Source organism: Petaurus breviceps, unplaced genomic scaffold (assembly GCF_028583685.1).
Source record: "Petaurus breviceps papuanus isolate PSGF00001 unplaced genomic scaffold, PetGlider_PUasm1.0 378, whole genome shotgun sequence".
In the NCBI taxonomy this organism is placed as follows: Eukaryota; Metazoa; Chordata; class Mammalia; order Diprotodontia; family Petauridae; genus Petaurus; species Petaurus breviceps.
Genome location: NW_027186302.1, coordinates 109,709 through 130,933, shown reverse-complemented (window position 1 = coordinate 130,933; position 21,225 = coordinate 109,709). Strand labels below are relative to the sequence as shown.

The 21,225-nt window shown below is 45.3% G+C and overlaps 1 protein-coding gene across 1 annotated transcript; it reads left to right on the top strand.

Moving 5' to 3' along the window:
* Window positions 1-18,951, top strand: LOC138169783 (zinc finger protein 420-like). The gene is made up of 5 exons (XM_069099343.1): window positions 1-130; window positions 3,077-3,232; window positions 4,946-5,072; window positions 6,526-6,621; window positions 14,257-18,951. Exons 2-5 carry the CDS (start codon window positions 3,200-3,202, stop codon window positions 16,260-16,262), a joined length of 2,262 nt encoding a protein of 753 aa, XP_068955444.1. The 5' UTR covers window positions 1-130; window positions 3,077-3,199; the 3' UTR covers window positions 16,263-18,951.
* Window positions 18,952-21,225: the final 2,274 nt, after the last annotated feature.

Below are 21,225 nucleotides of genomic sequence, written 5' to 3'. Positions count from 1 at the left end.
CAGGCGGCACCGGCGGCCAAGGGGCGGGGACATCCGGTAGGAGAGCCAGGTGGCAGCTGGAGGGACGCGGGCCCGGACGCTGCCTAGGAGCTCCGGCCCCGGAGCTGGGGCGCGGCCTGGGGAAGCTCAGGTACGTCTCGGTTCCCTTTTCTGGGAGCGCCCGGCGTTGCTCCCGCACTTCTGGGTCCTGGGGAAGGCCGGCCGGGAATGTGGGTCCCCGGCGCCCCCCTAGATCGGGCTGCGCAGCGGCGTTCCAGTGTAGGGCTCCCCGCAGGGCCGCTTCTCCCGGGTGTCTGAACGCCGCCTGCAGCCCACGCGAGGCGGGAGGCGCTGGAGGCTCGCGCTGGCCTCTGCCTGCCCCGACAGCCCGGCCCCGGGAAGGCCGCCGGTGGGAGCCCCAGTCTTCCCGCAAGGGGGCGCGGGGAGGGAGCCGCTACCCTGCGCGCGCAGCTGGTGCCCTCCCTGACCCCGCTCGGGGCACACGCGGATGACCCCCCGCGCTGAGCAGCCCCTGGACGCCTTCAGGCTCGCCGGTGCTCGTTAGCCCCCTGGGCCGTAAGTACCATCACCGGCTCTCAGGTCCTGCGTAGGATGCTTGCTGTCTAACGCCTGGCGACGAGCCGTTGCCATGGCCACGGATGCTGAGAAACTGAAGGGCACATGCGCAGGGAACGTGGCCCCTCCTCCTTGCCTAGGAGCCTGTAGCTCCTGTGGCCGGCCCCTGGACCAGCGCCCCTGCCAGGAGGAAATGCTGCCTGGGAGCTGGGAGCCTTCCGAGGTGCTTCATGGGAGAACCCCGGCTACAGGGTTAGGAGAGGGGAAGCTTGGGAAGCCTACCTTGACCTGGAGAACCTCACACTGCACCCCACTTTTGGGTGCCAAAGAAATGATGTATATTGAGAGGTTCCGGACAGGTTTCTCTGGAATGAATCCAGGGCCTCAGGCAGTCTTATTTTATTTATTTACTCTTTTTTTTTTTAGTTTTATTTAGTCTTATTTATATGTTTGTTTGTTTAGTTTTAGTTTTAAACTTTTGTAGTTTATTGCTACGCTGTTACAGTGGGCAGACCCCTTAGGGACTTGCCACTTAACAGGATTGATGCCAAGGCTTCAGAGAAAAGCCAGGGATTGACAGGCGGATGCATTGATGAGGGGATGGCCTCCAACCCGATCACTGGCCTCCTTCCCTACTGGAAAGCAAGGGAAGACCGTTCTGGGGGTACTTTGGGTCTCTGAAGTCTGTAGCAAGATGGCCTCTAGAGCTGTGCCCTCTGGCTTGACCTCAGGGTTGAATATGATGACTTTGGGAATCAGTATTTCATGATTCTGTGGTTAGGAGATAGTCCTGTTCCAGTAAGAGAATGCCTGCAGAGGTCAGCTTGTCCTTGTGATGGGGGAGATGGTTTGTCTTATGGGCCCCTCAAGAGACCTTGCTGGGCACAGTGTCCTTGGGCTGGGGAGAAAACTGTCAGGGAGAGTGTTTGGAGGCCAGGGAAAAGGTGACCCCGGAACTGGGGTCCAAGCATCAGGACCATCTCCACGTCCCAGCTTGGCCCCCCCTGCCCCCCCCCCCCCGTAGGTTACAGTGTCACTTTCGGGCATCTGGTGCTACAGTTACAGCATCCTCTGTGCTCAGGGGGAGGACGAGTCTGGCGGGGGGGGTGGGGGGGGAAGACCCCAGAGAGGAGGAGTTCTCAGAGTGGAGCAGGAAGGGGGCAGGTGAGGTTTGGAGGCCTGGGAGGAGTTTAGGACTGAAGAGGGGATCATTGCACTGGAGAAGGCACTGCATGCGATGGAGGGCAGGGCTCAGGGAAGAGAGGCAGTCAGGGTCCCTGGGGGCCTCTGGGTTTGGACAGGGTGGGCTGCTGAGAAGCAGGAAGTCTTTGAGCCCAGACTGCTCTGTCTTCTGGAAGCCAACTCTGTGCATATGGGTACTCTGAGCCAGAGTCACGCCATATTTCCTGGTTGTGCTGGCTGCCCCTTGAGTCTCTTTTTCCTCATCTGACCTTATTATCTGCCAGGAGCACACCTTCCTCCCAAGCCCGGCTCCTGGGGGGCTCCCTGCCCCTCAGCCTTCCCCAGCCTCCCCATCACTTCCTCATTTCCTGACTCACCCTTCTCAGATTTACCTATTACACATAACACTTTTCCAGACTTCAGACTTTACCCACAATGTTGTGGGAGCCCTGATTTTAGCTTCCTATCAGGCCTTACATGTCCTGTCTCCCAGTCCCCTAATCTCTAAGCTCTTGGTTAGAAATTCACTTATCTTTTTTTCAGCCTCAGCCCCCTTTAGAGATCAAAGAATCCTCCCTTCCTCCCTACCTGGGCTTGGACACAGTTACCAAAGCTCTGTCCTGGTCCCCCTGATCTGCACCTGGGGCTGGTTCCCTGTCAGATCCCACGCATGTGGCTCCCTGTCTCCAGCTTCCCTTTAGGGATTCCAAGCCTGATCTCCACCAGAGAGTCCCACAGTCCCACCCGCCAGGTCCTAGTTAGACTTCAGGACACAGTCATCCTGCTTCATCAGCCTCAGTGTCCCCCTGGAGCCCTTCTGTCCCTCCAGTGTCTCTGACCTCCCTCCATGAGCCATGTTAAATGGTCTTGCCTCCCTTCACCCAGACTGGATCTTGTCTCCCAAACTCAGCCTTCCCCTGGTCATTCCCTGGTGGCTGTTTTCAAGAACCCTTCCCATCCTCAACCTTACCTAGCTTCTCTCACTCCCGGATGAAGCAGTAAGTCTGTTGTCTAGCTAATGTGTAAGTGAGTTAGGGAGAGGGGATGCAGGGAGGGTAGAGGACCCTTTGGAGGGAGAGCTCTGGTTGAGGGGCCATTGAGTCTCTGAATGGTCTCATCCTATCTGGGTCCCGAGCCCTCTCTGCCTCTGTGGGAGAATGGGGAAGGGGGGAAAGGAGGAAGAAAGGAAGGGAATTAGTCTTCCTGTTCAGACCATCTTCCTTTCCAAGCCTGACCCTCCCTGCTTGCTCCTTCCCTCTGTAGGGTGGAGTCTCTCCTGAGGGCAGGATCTGGTTCTTTGTGACTCTAGTGGGATCTCACCTTGTGTTAATCCCTGTAGGCTAGCCAGCTGCCCAGAAAGAGAAAAGCAAGACCTCTCCCCCTCTGGGAACCTTCTCCCTGCCCAGCTCAGCCTGCAGAGGACCCAGACCTGGCCCCAGCAGGGAGCCTGGAGCCAGAGGGAATGGCCCCTGGGAGCAGCAGCCCCCCTGCCGAGGTGAGTGCAGGCTGTGCACAGACATCAGCCAGTGAGGCCATGGCCACAGACCTGCAGGGTGGTCTGTGAAGCTGCCACTGTGTCCCTATGGACCGATTCTTTACAGAAATAGGCACGAAATTGAATAAGGTGGTAACAACATTGCCCTGCTCTCTGCTTCTCTGGGTTAAACTGACTCACTGGCTCTGGCATTTGGAGCACTAACTCCTCCCTCCTCACATTGCTGCCTCCCCTGTTTGTTTTGAAGTTCTCCCTCATTAGAATTGGTCACACAAGTGTCCAGAGTCTCCCTGAATCCCCCCGTTTGCTATGTCTGGGGTCCAGTCAGTGAGCATTTGTTATGGTTATTGAGTAGATTTTTAGTCCTGTCCAACTCTTCGACTCTTCAGGACACCATCTGGGCTGTTCTCTTTTTGTAAATTGATATCTTCTTAGTTACTTTTAGTTGACAATATTCAGTTCCACAATGTCTTACGTGTCGAATTTTCCTCCCCCTTGCCCCCATAGCGGCATGTAATCAGTCAAATATAGGTTCTACAAATACCTTCACGTTGAACATTAGTCATGTTGTAAAGGATTGTGATCACGGGTAGAACAATGAAAAAGAAGGGATAAAACAAAACAAAACACCAATGTGGAGCAAGGAGTTTGTTTCTGTCTGCAGACTTTGTAGTTCTTTCTCTACATGTGGATATCCCTCTCCATCAGGAGTCTTTTGGAGTTGTCCTATAGCCTTGCATTGCTGAGGAGAGCCCAGTCTATCAAAGTTAGTCGTGACAGATACTGTGTGTCTGGAATTGTGTACAAAGTTCTAGTTCTGCTCTCCTCCCTCAGCATCACTTTATAGAAGTCTCTCCAGGTTATTATGAAGTCCGTCTGCTCCTCATTTCTCATAGAACAATAGTATTCCATGACATTCACAACCACAACTTGTTCAGTAATTCCCCAATTGATGGGCATCCCCTTGATTTCCAATTCTTCACCACCACAAAAAGCTGATATAAATATTTTCATACATATGGGTCTTTTTCCCACTTCTGTGATTTCTTAGGGATACAACCCCAGAAGGGGTAACATGCAAATAATTTTTTACATAAAAGATCTGTTTGCTCTATACAATATTGGCGCATGCATTTGGACATGTGTGGTTATACCCATATGTATACACACATATTACATACATTTGGTCTACATCTTCCCCTTCCTCCGATCTATAACTTCTCAGCTTTGGTCTTTGTGTCTCTTGGATTTAACAAATCTTCCTATAATTCCATTCACTATGAAAGGTAATAAATGCTGGAGTTTACCATGGTTATACATGATTAAAAAATAGTATTTTTAAAAAAGAAAATGTCACTTACATCAGTTCTGATGAAGAAAATATTTCCCATCACCCTCTGTCATTCTCCCCTACAGATCCATTTGCCTCACAGATAGAACACATACTTTCTTCCTGATTCCACAGGAAACACATTTCAGAGAAAAATACTTCTCACTTTCATTCTAATCAGCACATAAAAGGCTTTTCTCAAAATTCAGTTGGGCTCTTAACAACTCTGCTTTCAGGAGGTGACTCTGCTTCTCATGGAGGGTCTGACCTTCCAGCAGATCCCTTCTCTGGGCTTCAGGTCTGTTCTGTGCATTAATGAGGGTTGGACTATTGAAACCGGAAGTGTCCTTCAGCTCCACATTCTGTGCCTTTTCATGCTTTAGGGGTTGGTGGCATTCAATGACGTGGCTGTGGACTTCACCCAGGAGGAGTGGGGCCTCTTGGATCATCCTCAGAAGGAGTTGTACTGGGGGGTCATGCTGGAGAATGCCCAGAACCTGCTCTCCCTGGGTAAGGACACTTCCCCTGGTAACACTGAGTCTCCAATCAAAGGAGTATGTTCATCCCCTGGTGTGCAGGGTTTGGAGCATTTATCAGTTATGAGAGAGAGGAGAGTGCTGGTCTCCTGTCCTGCTGCCTGGTGTTTCCCATAGAAGGTCTCTCATTGTGTGACAGGAGCCTGAGGGTCTCCTTATTCCTCCTGAAGCTGTCTCTGACCCCTTCTAGGCAGCTTCATGTTGGTGTGGAAGCATCTCAGACCTGGAAGGAACCTCAGGGGCCATTTGGTCTGACCTCCACCTGGCCCTGAATTCTGTCTGCCAAGTGTCTGACGGATGCTCAGGGGGCTTTTCCTTACACGCCCGTCCTCTCTGGGATGGGTCTAGGATCCAGGATATTCTTCCTTTTAACAAATAGCAATTTGTAACTCGCAGCTTCTGCTTGTCCTTCATATAGTGAGTTTGTCCTTAATCTTCCAACACAGATGATGGGAAAAGAAGGGAAGGGAAGAAGCATTTTATTTACACCTACTATTGGCCAGGGGCTGGGCCAAGGGCTTTCTTTACAATATTATGTCACTTTATCCTCACAATAACCTTCCACGTTAGGGGTTATTATTATCCTCATTTGACAGTTGAGGCAACTGAGGCAAATGGAGGTTATGTGACTTGTCCTGAGCACACAGCTAATAACTGCCTGAGGCTGTATTTAGACTCTGCTGTGCCTCACTCTGGGCCCAGGGCTCTCTCCACTGCACCATCAGCTGCCTCTAATATCTAGAGAATGGAAAGTGTGCAATGAGTCCATCCTTTTATGAAGAAGGTGCACCAAGACCAGGGTTTCTGATTCCAACCTGGCTCCATGATCTTCCCCCCCCCCCCACCTTTCCCTAAAGCTCAGAAAAGAAATGCTCTGAGACTGTCTTTCAGGAGTCTTGGGAACCACCCCTGGGGTCCCTGCCTGCCATAACAGACTGGCTGGGAAATATAATTTGGACCAACTGGAGTTTGTTGAGTTTACCAGCAGGAGACTCTCACCTGGAGAGGCACAGAGGCTCCAAATGAGCAGTCCACAAGGTTTCCGTGGGTTTCAGGGAGTGAGGAACAGGGGAGGGGGGCAGGGCAGAAGCTGGCTCCTCTTGGCCCTGTTCTGGGACTCCAGTCTGGTCTTGCAGATTAAGCCTTTGTAGCCTTCATTGAAATTAGGAGTTTCTGCCAGAATGGGATTTGACAGAATGGGGAACAGAGGTTTGGCTCTTTCTCAGAGCATGTTGGACAACAGGATGATGGGGCAGACCCTCTTTGGGTTACCTGCATTAGAAGCACTAATGGGTGAGTACAGGCTCATGGGTGTGAACATGAAAGTGTGAATCTCAGAAGCACCAGCTCTGGGTCTGAATGCCTTTCCCTAAAGAAACCTGAATGACAAGTTTCTCCCCCTGTCCATCCCTGACTCCCCATGCCAGGGCTTCCAGTTCCCAGGGAAGCCGTGATCTCTTATTTGGAGCAAAGGGAAGCACCGTGGATGCTGGAACAAGGAGGCCTGAGGAGCTGCTGTCCAGGTGAGTGAGGTGGAAGCAGGAGTGTGAGGGCTGGGATTACAGGAGGCTGCTGTGTGTTGTGGTGAAGCAGGTGCTGGATTTGGGGCAGGAAGACCTGCCTTGGAACACTTTTTCAGATATTTCCCAGCAGTGGCTTCAGGGGTCAGTCACTGAACCAGTGAGCCTCAGTTTCTCTATTCCTAATGAGATGGGCCTTTCATCTTCCAGGGCTCAATCTATGATCCAAAAAACGTCATTGTTTGGCATTGGGGGGCATGGAATTCTCCTGAAAGTATAGAAATGAATTAGGATATCTTTTGCAAGCTTTTTTCCTAGACTTTCTCCAAGTCAACAAACTTCTAAGTGCCTGCTCTGTTGCAGACGCTGTATAAAGCACTAAATACATAAATCGATACAAGGGATGTCTCCTGCTGCCATGGAGCTCACAGTCTGGTGGGGCAGAGAACATGCCAACAGCTGTGTAGAATCCCACTATGGACATTAAGATATAGTGGAGGTAGTCAAGAGGTGGAAGGCCCTAGGTTTAAGGAGGACTGGGAGAGGCTTATGTTTGGAGTTAGCTCTAGCTGGGGATTCAGGGAGAGCATTCTAGGCAATAGAGATGGCAGGGGAAATCTGCAGAATCAGGAGGTGGAAGGTCCTATCCCTGGGAGCAGGAAGGAAGCCCAAATAGGTGTATTATACCATGTATGGCGGGAGGGAAGGAGGGTGAAAGAAGCCTGGAAGAGTAAGTGAGGGTTAGGGGATGAAGTACTTCCACAGTCATCAAGAGAGCTTCTGTTTCACATTTTGCTGGGGAGCCCCTGGAGGTTGTTGAGTACATGGTGATGTGGTCAGCTGAGAGCTTAAGGACAATGAATGCGGTAACTCGATGGAGGAGAGAACTGAGGCGCTCTGACACTGTTGGGCATGGGGTGACGGGTCTGAGCCAAGGAAGTGACAATATTGAGATAGAAAAGAGTCTATGGAATGATGTCACAAAGGTGGGATCGGCAGGACTTTGCAGCAGACTGAATGTGGGCTACAGGAGCGTCAACGTGAGAGCTGATGAGGAGTGCATGGCATTTCCCTTCTGAGCCTGGACTCTTGGGAGCATGGCAGAAGATGGGAGGTTTGGAGGAAAGAGAAGGAATTTCCTCTTGGATGTGGGAGAAGTAGAACCCGGAGAGAGAAATGTCACATGAGATGTAAAGAAGAGAGCATCCAAAGGGGGAGACTGACAGTGTTAGAACCCGCAGAGAAGTCAAGAACGATCAGGATTAAAAAATGGCTCTGAAATTTTAACCATTTTGAGGTTATTGGTGGTTTTCGAGAGATGGGTTTCACTTGAACAATTAATTTTGGAGGCACTATGGAGAGAATTTGGCTTTTTTTTCTTTTGACTATTACGAATACAAAGGCCAAATGAAGAAAGTTGCTATCCACATAGAGAGAAAAAGCTGATAAACAGAAATATGTCTAGAATCATTTTACATAGATATGTTTATTTGTGTCTAATGGTGGCCTTTTCTTGGGGGTGTGGCAGGGTAGGAAAAAAAAGAATGGAAAAAAAGAAAAAGTTTCAAAGAAAGCCAGGGAAAGGAGTTGGAGATACCAAATGGAAATGGTCATCTCTAGCAATTCGTTCATTCCCCCAACCCAAGATGACATGCATACTGATTATGCCTTCTCCAAGTCTGCCCTCTCTTCTGTCACCACCACACCATCCTCTTCCCCTTTACTTTCTCGTAGGGCAAGATAGATTTCTATACCCGATTGCTGGTATATCTTATGTCCAGTTACTTGTAGAAACAATTTTTAACATTTATTTTTAAAACTTGAGTTCCAGATTCTCTCCTTTCTTCCCTCCCCATACACCCCTATTGAAAAGAAAAGCAATTCAATATAGGTTATACATATGAAGTTAAGCAAAACATTTCCCTAATAGTCATATTATGAAAGACCAACTACATTTCCCTCCATCCTCTCCCAACCCCCATATATTCTATTTTCTCCTTTGACCTTGTTGCTTTTCAAAATTGTTTGCTTCTTGGAATAGCTAGGTGGTGCAGTGAATAGAGCACCAGCTCTGGAGTCAGGAGGACCTGAGTTCAAATCTGGCCTCAGACACTTAATATATACTATGCATGTGACCTTGGGCAAGTAACTTAACCCCAATTGCCCTGCCTTCCCCCCTCCAAAAAATTTTTTAAAAATGCAAAAAATTTTTTGCTTCTGACTTCCCCTCTCCTAATCTGCTCTCACTTCTATCATCCTCTCCCTTTCTTATCCCCTTCCCCCCTGCTTTCCTGCAGGATAACATACCCAATTGCCTATATATATTATTTTCTCCTTAAACCAAGTTCCCTTTCACCTCCCTGCTTTTTGTAGCACCTTCCTCTTGCCTTTTTTATGTGACACAATTTACCCTATTCTGTCTCTCCCTTTCTCCTTCTGCCAAGATATTCCTCTCATCTTTTAATTTTAAAGTTCCTTATGATTTTTCTTTCCTGTTTACTTTTACATGCTTGTCTTCATTCTTGTATTTGAAAGTCAGATTTTTTTTGTTCAGCTCTTGCCTTTTCATCGAGAATACTTAAAAGTCCTCTGTTTCATTGAATGTCCATTTTTTCCCCTGAAGTATTATACTCAGTTTTGCTAGGTAGATGATTCTTGGTTTTAATCCCATCTCCTTTAACCTCCAGGATATTATATTCAATCCCTTAATGTAGAAGCTGCTATATCTTGTGTTATCTTGATTGTATGTTTCCACAATACTCAAATTGTTCCTGTCTGCTTGTAATATTTTCTCGTTGACCTGGGAACTCTGGAATTTGGCTATATTATTCCTAGGAGTTTGCTTTTAGGGATCTTTTTCAAGAAGTGATTGGTTAATTCTTTTAACTTCTGTTTTGCCCTCTGGTTCTAGAGTATCAGGGCAGTTTTCCTTGATAATTACTTGAAAGATGATTTCTAGGCTCTTTTTTTGATCATGGCTTTAAAGTAGTCCAGTAATTTTTAAATGATCTCTCCTGGATCTGTTTTCTAGGTCATTGGTTTTTCCAGTGAGATATTTCACATTGTCTTCTATTTTTTCATTCTTTTGGTTTTATGTTATAATTTCTTGATTTCTCATAAAGTCATTAGCTTCCATTTTCTCTATTCTAATTTTGAAGGAAGTACTTTTTCTTTGTTTCTTTTTCTTTCTTTCTTTCTTTTTTTTTAAGCAATAGGGGTCAAGTAACTTGCTCAAGGTTACACAGCCAGTTATTTCTGGGTGTGGTGCTGAGTATCTGAGCCCGGATTTGATCCAGGTCATCCCGACACTGGAGCCAGTGCTCCCACTCGCTGAGCCACCTGGTCGCCCCTAAGCAATTGGGGTTAAGTAACTTGCTCAAGGTTACACGGCCAGGTGTTTCTGGGTGGGTGCTAAGTGTCTGAGTCCGGGATTCGATCTCCAGGTCTTCTCAACATTGGAGCCGGTGCTCTTACTAGCTGTGCTACCTGGCCGCCCCTTTCTTTTTTTTTTTTTAAAGCAATTGGGGTTAAGTAACTTGCTCAAGATTACATGGCCAGTTATTTCTGGGTGTGGTGCTAAGTATCTGAGCCCGGGTTTGATCCCAGGTCATCCCAACTCTGGGGCCGAAGCTCTTACTGTGCTACCTTGCCGTCCCAGGAAGTACTTTTCCAATGAGCTTTTGGATCTCCTTTTCCGTTTTGCCAATTCTGCTTTTTAAGGCATTCTTCTCCTCATTGGGTTTTTGAATTTCTTTTGCCTTTTGAGTTAATCTATTTTTTAAGGTGTTACTTTCTTTTTTTCTTTAGTCAGGCTATTGACTCGTTTTTCATGATTTTCTTGCATCGTTCTCATTTATCTTCCCAATTTTTCCTCTGCTTCTCTTACTTTATTTTCAAAATCCTTCTTGAGCTCCTCCATGGCCTGCGACAAATTCATATTTTCTTGGAGGCTTTGGATGTAGGAGTTTTAACTTTGTTGTTTTCTTCTGGTTGTATGTTTTGATCTTCTTTGTCACCAAAGTAAGATGCTATAGTCTGATTTTTTTACATGGTTTGCTTATTTTCCCAGACAATTACTTTACTTCTGAGCTCTTTTTCAAAGGAAGACTCTGCTTCCAGAGTGGAGAGTGCTCTGTCCCAAGTTCCAGCTGTTGTCAGAGCTGCTTCTAGGCACTCATATATTTTTTCAGTTCTTCTAAGTTGCTATGATCAAAGGAGAGGTGTTTACTCCTCTGCTGGCCTGTACTGTGGTCTGTGAGTGACCACAGGAAATCTTTCTGCCCTGGAACTGTGAAGAGGACTTCCTCTCCACGGCCTCCACAAGCTCCACCACAGCAGCACTCTTCCTCACCCTGGGACCGCCACTAGGACTGTGACGCAGGACAAAGCAAGAGGATCCTGCCTCACTGCTAGCAAAGATATCCCTTGAATCATCCTCTGATCAGGCGCACTCTCCTCCCTCCATCCGTAGGCCAGAAACTCCAGAAGCAGCTGCTGCTGTGCTCCAGCCACCTCAGCCATCCCAGGGCTGGGACTGGACTGTGTTCATTCTCACTCACGTTCAACAGTTTCCCCACTGACCTTCTACTTGGTCTTTGGCGTTTGGGGGTTGAGAAGTATAAGGGGATTTTCTTTAGCAAGAAGAAGAATAATCTTTCCATGTGATTTGGAGGTGGAAAAGGAAAAGAAATCTGATTTATGGGCGGCTAGGTGGCACAAGTGAATAGAGAACCGGCCCTGGAGTCAGGAGGACCTGGGTTCGGATCCGGCCTTAGACACTTAACACAAAAACTAACCGTGTGACCTTGGGCAAGTCACTTAACCCCAATTGCCCTCCAAAAAAAAAACAAAAAGAAATCTGATTTATGTGAGATGAGGATAAGAAGGCCCTTGATAAATGTCTGCTTTTTTTTCAGTGGTTGGGAGGGTAGTAGAAGCAAGCGATTATGGAGGGTTGGGGATGAAATCAAAGATTTCAAAGAGCTGCTGTGGTGCGTGGCTTGGGGAGTCACTTAGGAAGATGGCAAAGGATTGCCTTGCCCCATTGAGGGCCCAGCTGAGATTATGTAGCCTCAATTAGCCGTGGCTCTGGCAGCCTCATTTCGTGATTTTCTTTCTGTACACTTACCAGCCCATGAGGGGGAGAGAAGGCTGCTGTCTTACTCAGGAGTCTTCCAAGGCTAAACTTTGCTTGAATCATCAGCCCGTCTCTTTGCTAATCTCTATGGCTAATCTCTGTCCCCATTCTTGGAGAATCATTGGCCAGGTTCATGTAGGTGACCACCACCTCAGTTTAGGGAGCTGGGAGGTAGAGACCCACAGGTGTCCTATAGCAGGAGACCCTTCAGGAGCCTAGAAAGAAGCCTCTGTAATCTTCAGTATCGGTTCTGGTTCATTTCCATCAGGGTTCAAACCTGACTAAGGTGACTACTAGAGGTGATTGATAACAAGAAATGCTGGGCTGCATTCAACAGCTAGGCAAAATATCTGCATGCAGGGAGGAGAGATGGAGGCTGGGGACTCCTGTCAGCCCTGCGCCCAGGCAGGGCATCAGTAAGCATTAATTAAGTGACTTCTGTTGTAGGCACTGTGCTGAGCCCATGAGGATACAGAGCAAGGCAAAAGTCTCTGCTGTCGCAGAGCTCAGAATCTGGTTTACAAACAAATGCTGACCCAGGGGAAAAAGTGTTTTGGAATAGAAATACATTGAATTCAACAGGGAAATCAGGGAATAAAAGGAGCGAGGATGATATTGGTTTAGGAAGGAGAGCTGAATGGGTGAAGAAACAAAATTAAATGGAAGTAATAGGCAGCCTTTTTACAGCAGCTCCTGTGTGTCCTGCAGCGTACAAACATTGTCCCATTTTATCCTCATAAGAATCCTACAATTAGATGCTGTGATTATGTCCATTTTGCAGATTGAAAAAAAAAGCTGAGGCAAACAGAGGTCTTGTGACTTCCCTGGGGTCACAGGACTAGCAAGTTTCTGAGGCAGGATTAGAACTCAGGGCTTCCTGATTCAAGACCCAGCATTCTGGCCACTGCACCACCTTTGTATTCTCATTCTTTGAACAGAATATGTTGAAAATTTTCAGTCACAGATGTGGTGGAAAATGGAAGACGTATTTCCTTCCACGCTATGGAGATCCTTTTTTTTTTTTTAACTCTCTAACCGGTCACAGTGAATTGCTAATTGGTATTTTAAAATTTTCTATTCTATTGCCTCTTGGTAAGTACTGCATTAAATGACAAATACGCTTGAAGGTAACTTGCAAATATTGCTCTGTTGTTTTTAATCAGTGTTTCTATATAAAACAACTTTTGGAAGGACAGAATCTTTTCAGACATGACTTTGATATTTCTACCACTAGTAAACTGGCTATATTTTCACTGAAACTCTACTGAATCATTCGCCTGTGTTGTCAGCCAAGTCACTGAAGGTGCTGCCAGATAGAAGAGAACATGAACAGAGAAGTTCAGAGTAGAACACAACCTCAGCATTTCCAGGTCTGCTTCTCCAGCAGGGCTGTGCTGGTCCACGCTGGTTTCATGATGGACGCTCCTGTGCATGCCTGTTGATGATGGTTTTCCAGTAGTCTGCCCTCACTACTGCTAGTGCGTGAACCCAAGTGAGATCTTGATCTGGTGATTTCTGGTTTGATGAGATGTGGTTACAAGGTAGACCCAGAAGCAGAGAACGACTCCAGTGCACTGATAGACAGCCACCAAGGGTCTTTGTGTGCCTGTGACCATTTGCACATGAATGTCCAACCTTCCTGGCAGTTCAGGAACAATGTTATCTGCAGTTGAGATTGAAGGGGAAGGGGTACAAGAACATCAGCAGTGAAGCTGCTGTCCACTTTTGTTCTAAAGGGTGATGGACTCCAGTTCCTGTATTAGACACATGTTTTCTGATATGGGTAATGCCATGCATTTTTAAAATTGTGTTTTATAGAAGGTTTTTCATTTTATTTTATTGTGTAGAGACATTTAAAGATAATTTTTAAGAAGAAATAGTTAATGGGTCAGAACAAAACCCTTCATGCCTCGGGTAAATTACACACACAAAAAGCGTTTGTGTTCTGTATGTGACTGTAGATAATGCAACAAAAAATCTAAGACTGAAAGTGATCCCCAGGGAAATTAGGTTATGGTTACTGGCAAAATAGATCAGGAAATAATTGGAATATTTAGTATATTGTGCACCAGATGTCATTGTATCTATGAAGAAAGGATTGGAAATACAGACTGTGACAGGGAGACAGAAAGAGTGAAGGTGGAGATCATTTGGCAAGTGCTGCAGACAGGGCAGACCCATTCATGGGGTTTGGACTCTAGCCTCAGCTACTGGGATTTGGTTGAGTTGTGAGCGTGATGAGAATGATGTGCATCACGGGTTTCTGTGAGCATCCAATGGAAACATATCCGTGAAACTCTTAAAAATGTAATCACCCTTGGAATGTGAACTAAAGGCATTGAAAATTATTCTTTCTGCCCTTTTAAGATGTTTCTCTTTCCCTGGGGAAATAGGAAGTAACTGAGTTTTTGTTCTGCCTATGGAGCAAAGGGGATATGAATAGATATGTGTATATGTACAGTGTCTATTTGTTTTATTGTTGGCTTTTTTTTTGTTTTCAGAAGGAGAGAGGAGCCTAGAAATGAAGGAAACTGCTGCAGAGCTAAGCCTTTCTGTGGAAGAACCTCACAAGGAAAGATTCATGAGTGATGGTGCCTGTGACTTCAGTTGGAGAGAAGTCTGCCCAACACCTGAGAGTATCCACACTGCAGAGAAATATGACTGTACACAATGTGGAAAGGGTTTGACAGAGAGGAAGGGTCTTATTGCACGTCAGAGAAAACATACTGGAGAGAAACCTTATGAATGTAATCAGTGTGGAAGGGCTTTTAAATGGTGGAACCATCTTACTGTACATCATAGAATTCACACTGGAGAGAAACCTTATGAATGTCATCAGTGTGGAAGGACTTTCACATGGAAGGACAGTCTTGTTGAACACCAGAGGATCCACACTGGAGAGAAACCTTATAAATGTAATCAGTGTGGAAAGACTTTCAGATGTAGGACAAGTATTCGTGAACATGAGAGGATCCATACTGGAGAGAAACCGTATGAGTGTAATCAATGTGGAAAGGCTTTTATAAAGAAGTCTCATCTTACTATACATCAAAGAACCCACACTGGAGAGAAACCTTATGAATGTACCCATTGTGGGAGGACTTTTACATGGAAGAATGGTCTTATTAAACATCAAAGAATGCACACTGGAGAGAAACCTTATGACTGTAAACAATGTGGAAGGGCTTTTAAATGGTGGAACAGTTTTACTCTACATCAAAGGATACATACTGGAGAGAAACCTTATGAATGTAATCAATGTGGAAGGGCTTTTATACAGAGGGCTTGTCTTATTGTACATCAGAGAACACACACTGGAGAGAAACCTTATGAATGTCATCAGTGTGGAAAAGCTTTTAAATGGTGGAACAGTCTTACTGTACATCAAAAAATTCACACTGGAGAGAAACCTTATAAATGTAATCAGTGTGGAAAGAGTTATACATGGAAGGACAGTCTTCTTGAACACCAGAGGATCCACACTGGAGAAAAACCCGATAAAGGTAATGAATGTGGAAATGCTTTCAGATGTAGACAAAGTATTGGTGAATATCAGAGGATCTGCAATGTAGATAAAAGTTATGAATGTAATCAATGTGGAAAGACTTTCAAATGGTGGAACATTCTTTCTCGACATCAGAGAATACACACTGGAGAGAAACCTTATGAATGTAATCAATGTGGAAAGGCTTTTACATGGAAGAATGGTCTTCTTCAACATCAGAGGATCCACACTGGAGAAAAACCTTATACCTGCAATCATTGTGGAAAGACTTTCATGTGGAAAGATGGTCTTGATAAACATAAGAGAATCCACACTGGGGAGAAACCTTATGACTGTAATCAATGTGGAAAGGCTTTTAGTGAGAAGAGATATCTTATTGCACATCAGAGAATCCACACTGGAGAGAAACCTTATGAATGTCATCAATGTGGAAAGGCTTTTAGTGAAAAGAAATATCTTATTGCACATCAGAGAATCCACACTGGAGAGAAATCTTATGAATGTCATCAATGTGGAAAGGCTTTTATACAGAGGGCTCGTCTTATTGTACATCAGGGAACACACACTGGAGAGAAACCTTATGAATGTAATCAGTGTGGAAAGACTTACACAAGGAAGGAGAGTCTTGTTGAACATAAGAGAATCCACACTGGAGAGAAACCTTATGAATGCAATCAATGTGGAAAGACCTTTACATGCAAGGGGAGTCTTGTTCATCATCAGAGAATCCACACTGGTGAGAACCCTTATGAATGTAATCAATGTGGAAAGGTTTTTAAATGGTGTGCCAGTCTTACTTCACATCAGAGAATCCACACTGGAGAGAAACCTTATGAATGTAATCAATGTGGAAAGGCTTTTAAATGGTGTGCAAGTCTTACTTCACATCAGAGAATCCACACTACAGAGAAACCTTATGAATGTACCCAGTGTGGGAAGGCTTTTAAATGGAGGAACCATCTTAAACGACATCAGAGAATCCACACTGGAGAGAAACCTTAAGAATGCGATCATTGTGTAAAACCTTTAGGCTAAAGTCAGTCCTTGTTTACCATCAGAGAACTCATGGGAGATATAGGAATCTTATAACTGACCTGAATGAGGAAAGGCATTGAAATAGAGTACAGAACTTCTTAGCAGAAAATTCATTCTGGGTACAAGCCATCTTTGGACTCAGTGTGGGAAGGCTTTCAGCCAGAGATCATCTCTTATCCTTTCTTCAGAGGATTTATAATGAAAAGAAACATCATAAATGTGCTCAGTGGGGACATGCCTTTCTCTAGAACATGGAGGTCACTGGTGAAGGTTATATTTTGTGTCTGACTATAACAGAAAGGTAAGATAAGAAAATGATTCCTGCCGACCTCCAGGTTGCAAAACCAAAAAAGGAGGCAGCAGACCAATAATCTCCAGAACTATGTGAGGGAATCCCTCTGGATGATCTCAGAAACAGAATGTCTTCAGAGTAAGGAAAAGACTTCATGTCAATATTATGTCAACTGGGGAACGATCTTTGGCGAAGGGAAGAAATCAGATGTGTTTGCTCAAGGATATAAAAATTCGAGCACTTTAGTATTTTGTCTTCTCTCACAGACCTAAACACCATGCATGTGTTTAGCCTACATTGAGGCCATTGCATGTGACAGACAAGAAATTCTCATTAAGTTGAGCACGTTTCTTCCCCTTAATTTTTTTTTGAATCAGCAATCATGATGATGAGGCAGTGATTCCCCTGATGGACTTGAGGCAGAGCAGAGCCATTGTGAGAACAAGGCAGGCCAGAGGCCTTGCAGTCTTTGTTTACAAAGCTTCCTGCAGTTGCCCCTGCTCTGCCAGCCTGGAAAGGAAAGCTAAAGGGACTCAGTTCCATGTCAGAGACATCCAGGCTGCTTGTCACCTGCTCTCTACCAATCCGTCAAGGGCTCAGGTCCTGATACCAGCACCCTCATCAGAGTGATGGTTTCCAGTGCAGAAACCAAGAGGTTGGACCTGAGGGAGCAATTCAAGAGACATTGTGGGAAGTCTCTAAATTCTCTAAGCAAGGCAAGTCAAAAGAGTCTTTCTTTGCCAGAAAAGGCAAACACTGATAGCAAGAAAGGCTTCTAATGAAATTATTTGGATGCTAATGAGGACCCAAGCCCACTTCTTGTTCCCTTGTCACTGAATTTATCAGAGAACCTTGAATCGGAAGGGTCTTCAGAGGCCATCTAGGCCAGACTCACCTGCAGAGGCATCTCTTTGAAATCATTTCTGCTTGGAGACCAGCCAGGAAGGCAGCCCATTCTTAGGACACTATTCATCATGCCAGGCTGAAACCTGCCTCCTGCAGCTTACACTCACTGGTTCTAGGTCTTCCCTCTGGGGCCGAGCACGACAAGTGTGATTCATCTGAGACATGACAGCCTTTCAGGCATTTGAAGAGTATTTCATGTTGGCCACTAGGTTTTCTCTTCTAGATAAGTGCCTCAGTCCTTTTAACTCATTTGGCATGGTCTCCAAACCGACACACTCATAATCCTTCTTTGGGAGTATTCCAACTAGTCAGTGCCCCTTCTTGATTATCTCCAGTTGATCACAGATAGATACAAATAGACATCATGTTTGTCCACATTTATTTGTTTGGAGGTAGCTACCAAAAATGCCACCAAACTGGAGTATAAAATACTTTGTAAAATCTTATAATTGTGAAATCTGTTTTTGCTAACAATAGTGGAACCATTACTTTGGCACCCTAGTATCTATCAGTTGTGGAGACGTTTATGGATTAGTTAGAAATGGGGGCATATCATGGCTTGTCTCAGCCTGTGTCTTGCCACTGGCCTCTGATAACTCTGGAGGAGAGAGTGAGGCTGATGACTTTGCACAGCTCTGCCTCCCTTAAATCCAACTCACTTGCAAACAAAGGACCAACAGCAATAGTCTTTGGGTGGAGAAACTCACCAGTTCAAAACTTCAGGGTTCCTTTCTCAGTTAAATACAAAATTTCAGTTTTCCTATCAGTCACTTTTAATTGAAGAAAAATTCAGTTAAGTTTATAAATGCAGTGTTCTTTTAAAACACTTTACTTCAAAAGTAATTTATTATCTCAGCACCAGCTACAAATCACTTCATGTCAAGGAAATGTTTTACCTTCCATTCTTTAAGTATCCTGATTTAATTCTAGACCATCTGTTGTTATCTCTACCAGTCAGAATGATGTTATTCCTGGAAATATTGTCTGTAGGTCTTATTGTACAATTAGAGATAATTTATCTATCATTTTTATTTCTTCACCGTCCAGGTGGAAAGTGTCAGCCTTTTCAAGGTGAAAAGAGGGGTGGCTCCCAGTCCACATTTCAGTCTTTGGGGGGGGGGGGGTTTGGAGCGGCAGTTAGGGTTAAGTGACTTACCCAAAGTCACACAGCTAGTTAAGTGTTAAGTGTCTGAGGCTGTATTTGAACCCAGGTCCTCCTGACTCCAGGGCCAGTGCTCTATTCACTGTGCCACCTAGCCGCCCCCACATTTCAGACTTTCAACCAATCACATTGTCCCTTCCCCCATAATGCTGTCAATCGTTTTAACCTCTATATCATTTTCCCCACCTACCATCTTCTCTTTGTTCTTTTTTTCTTGAATATTGTTTACTGAAAAAATTATTGATAAATTAATGTACCAAAAATGTGCAAACCCAAGAGTAAATAAGATAATGACACTGCTTTTGTCAAAGTGTGTGGTCTGTTGTTTGTTCATTAAATATCTTTAGAGTTCAGTGCAGAAATAAACCCTTGGCACCTCTTAAAAAGGTAAAGAGGCAAGTTAAAAAAAAAAAACCTAGTGATGGACAAAACTGCCTCCTCCTTCAAGGTTTTGAGCTCCATGGGAAAACCATTGGCCCTTTGTTTTGGTCAATTCATATTAGCAAATAAACTGCTAGAGCTCAGAACTTTGTACCTCAGTTGACTTGATTTTCCTTGTGATCATTATTGTGGTCTAGAGACCACCAATGCAGTCTCTCCTGAAGGAAGGTGTTAACTTATAGAATCTATTCATGGGAACCATTCTCATCAAATCACATCTGATTGTCTTGAGGCCATCATGACAGTCTCGATTGATTTGTTTTTCGGTCATTTCAGTCACATCAGATTATTTGGGAGCCATACTGCTGGAAGACTAAAAGCAATGCAATATTCACAGCACTGTTGGCGATTGTAAAAATGCTACCATAGTGCTAAATCACAAAATATAACAGACTCTCCATACAGAATACAGAAATAAAACATTCAGACACCAGAAGACCACATCCCAACACCAGGAAATCCATCATAGCAACATAGAACTTAATACATCACAATGTAGCAGAGAGCCCCACCATACTTTTGCATTCCCACAAACATTTACTTGTGAACCTAAGTGCCTGGGTGCATCCTCTCCCTCCATCTCTGACTGCTCTGACTCCCAGCTTATTGTGTGCTCTCTTCCTTCAGGAAATCCCTCCTACCACTGGCTCCTTGTGATTACATTCAACCTGTTGGGTGGCAGAGAAGACCTTCAAGTTACCATTACCATTACAAAGACTTATAGCTTCCACTATATGGACTTTGTTGGCAAGGTGATATCTCTACTGTTTAGGATGCTGTTCAGATTTGCCATCACTTTCCTTTGAAGGAGGAGGTATCTTTTAATTTCATTGCTGCAGTCACCATCTGCAGTGATCTCTGAGCCCAAGTACATCAACTCTAACACTTTCCATTTCTTCTCCCTCTTATTTCCAGGAAGTGATGGGATCAGTGGTCAAGATCTTAGTATATGGGTTTAATAACATGCATTTTAGGTATAGAAAACTATGGTACCCTACAGGAAAGTAGACGGGAAGGGAACAAGGGGCAGGAGGTGAGAGAAGGAAAGGAAGATTGAGGGAGGGGGTAGTCACAAGGAAACACTTTTGGGGAGGGAAGGTGTGAGAGGAGAGAATAGGATAAAAGGGTGGTGGGATGGAGAGAAATAGTCTTTCACAACATGACTATTTTGGAAGTGTTTTGCATGACTGCACTTGTATGACCTTTATCAAATTGCCTTCTCAATGAACAGCAGTCAGGAGGTTGAAAGGGAAAGAATTTGGAACTCAAAATTTTAAAAACATGTTAAAAATTGTTTTTACATGTAAGTGAAATAGGTGTAGTGCTGATGTAATATTCACAGTAATATACACAGATGTAATAATCATACAGATGGCAATATGAAAATACCGGCATGGGGCGGCTAGGTGGTACAGTGAATAGAGCACCGGCCCTGGAGTCAGGAGGACCCGAGTTCAAATCCGTCTTCAGACACAACACAAAAACTAGCCATATGACCTTGGGCAAGTCACAACCCCAATTGCCTTCCAAAAACAAAGTAGAACAAAACAAAAATACCAGCATAGTTCTCAATTGCAAAATATAATAGACTCTCCATACATAAGACAGAAGAAAGCATTTATTCAGCTACCAGAAAGCCAGATCCCAACACCAGGAAAACAAATCCATCATAGCACCAAAGAAGTTAATACACCGACAGCCTTCAAGCAGCTCAGGGTTCCACCTTCCCCAATCAATGTAAAAAGGGGACTCTGAATAAACTTTGGAGCTGCAGAACCCACAAAATGACACAGAGAAGCTAACCTCCCACTGAGGACAGCCCAGCAGGCCGGCAGCAAGCAGCCAGCACAGTGCTCTGGGAGCTGAGTCCAGGCCTGGGTGAGCCGGAGGTTTTAGCCCCAGAGTGGGTCTGACCAGCTGCCAGCCGGAGGGACTCCAGATCAGCAGCAGCTGATCCATATCCAGAATTATCAACACATAAATGTAAAGGACAAAGTGAGAGGTCAGTGCAGTCTGGACTTTGGGACCCAGTAAGTGGGAGTGCGTGGCTTTTGCCCCTGGGGCTAGAAGCCACTGAGACCCAGCGTGGCAGCTTCAGCTCCTGGCCTGCAGATTATAGGGGGACCAAG

Coding starts and splice junctions, on each gene's coding strand:
- LOC138169783 (XM_069099343.1), top strand. CDS start 3,200: ATGGCCCCTGGGAGCAGCAGCCCCCCTGCCGAG. Junction 3,233..4,945: donor GCAGCAGCCCCCCTGCCGAG/GTGAGTGCAGGC, acceptor TTCATGCTTTAG/GGGTTGGTGGCATTCAATGA. Junction 6,622..14,256: donor CCTGAGGAGCTGCTGTCCAG/GTGAGTGAGGTG, acceptor TTTTGTTTTCAG/AAGGAGAGAGGAGCCTAGAA.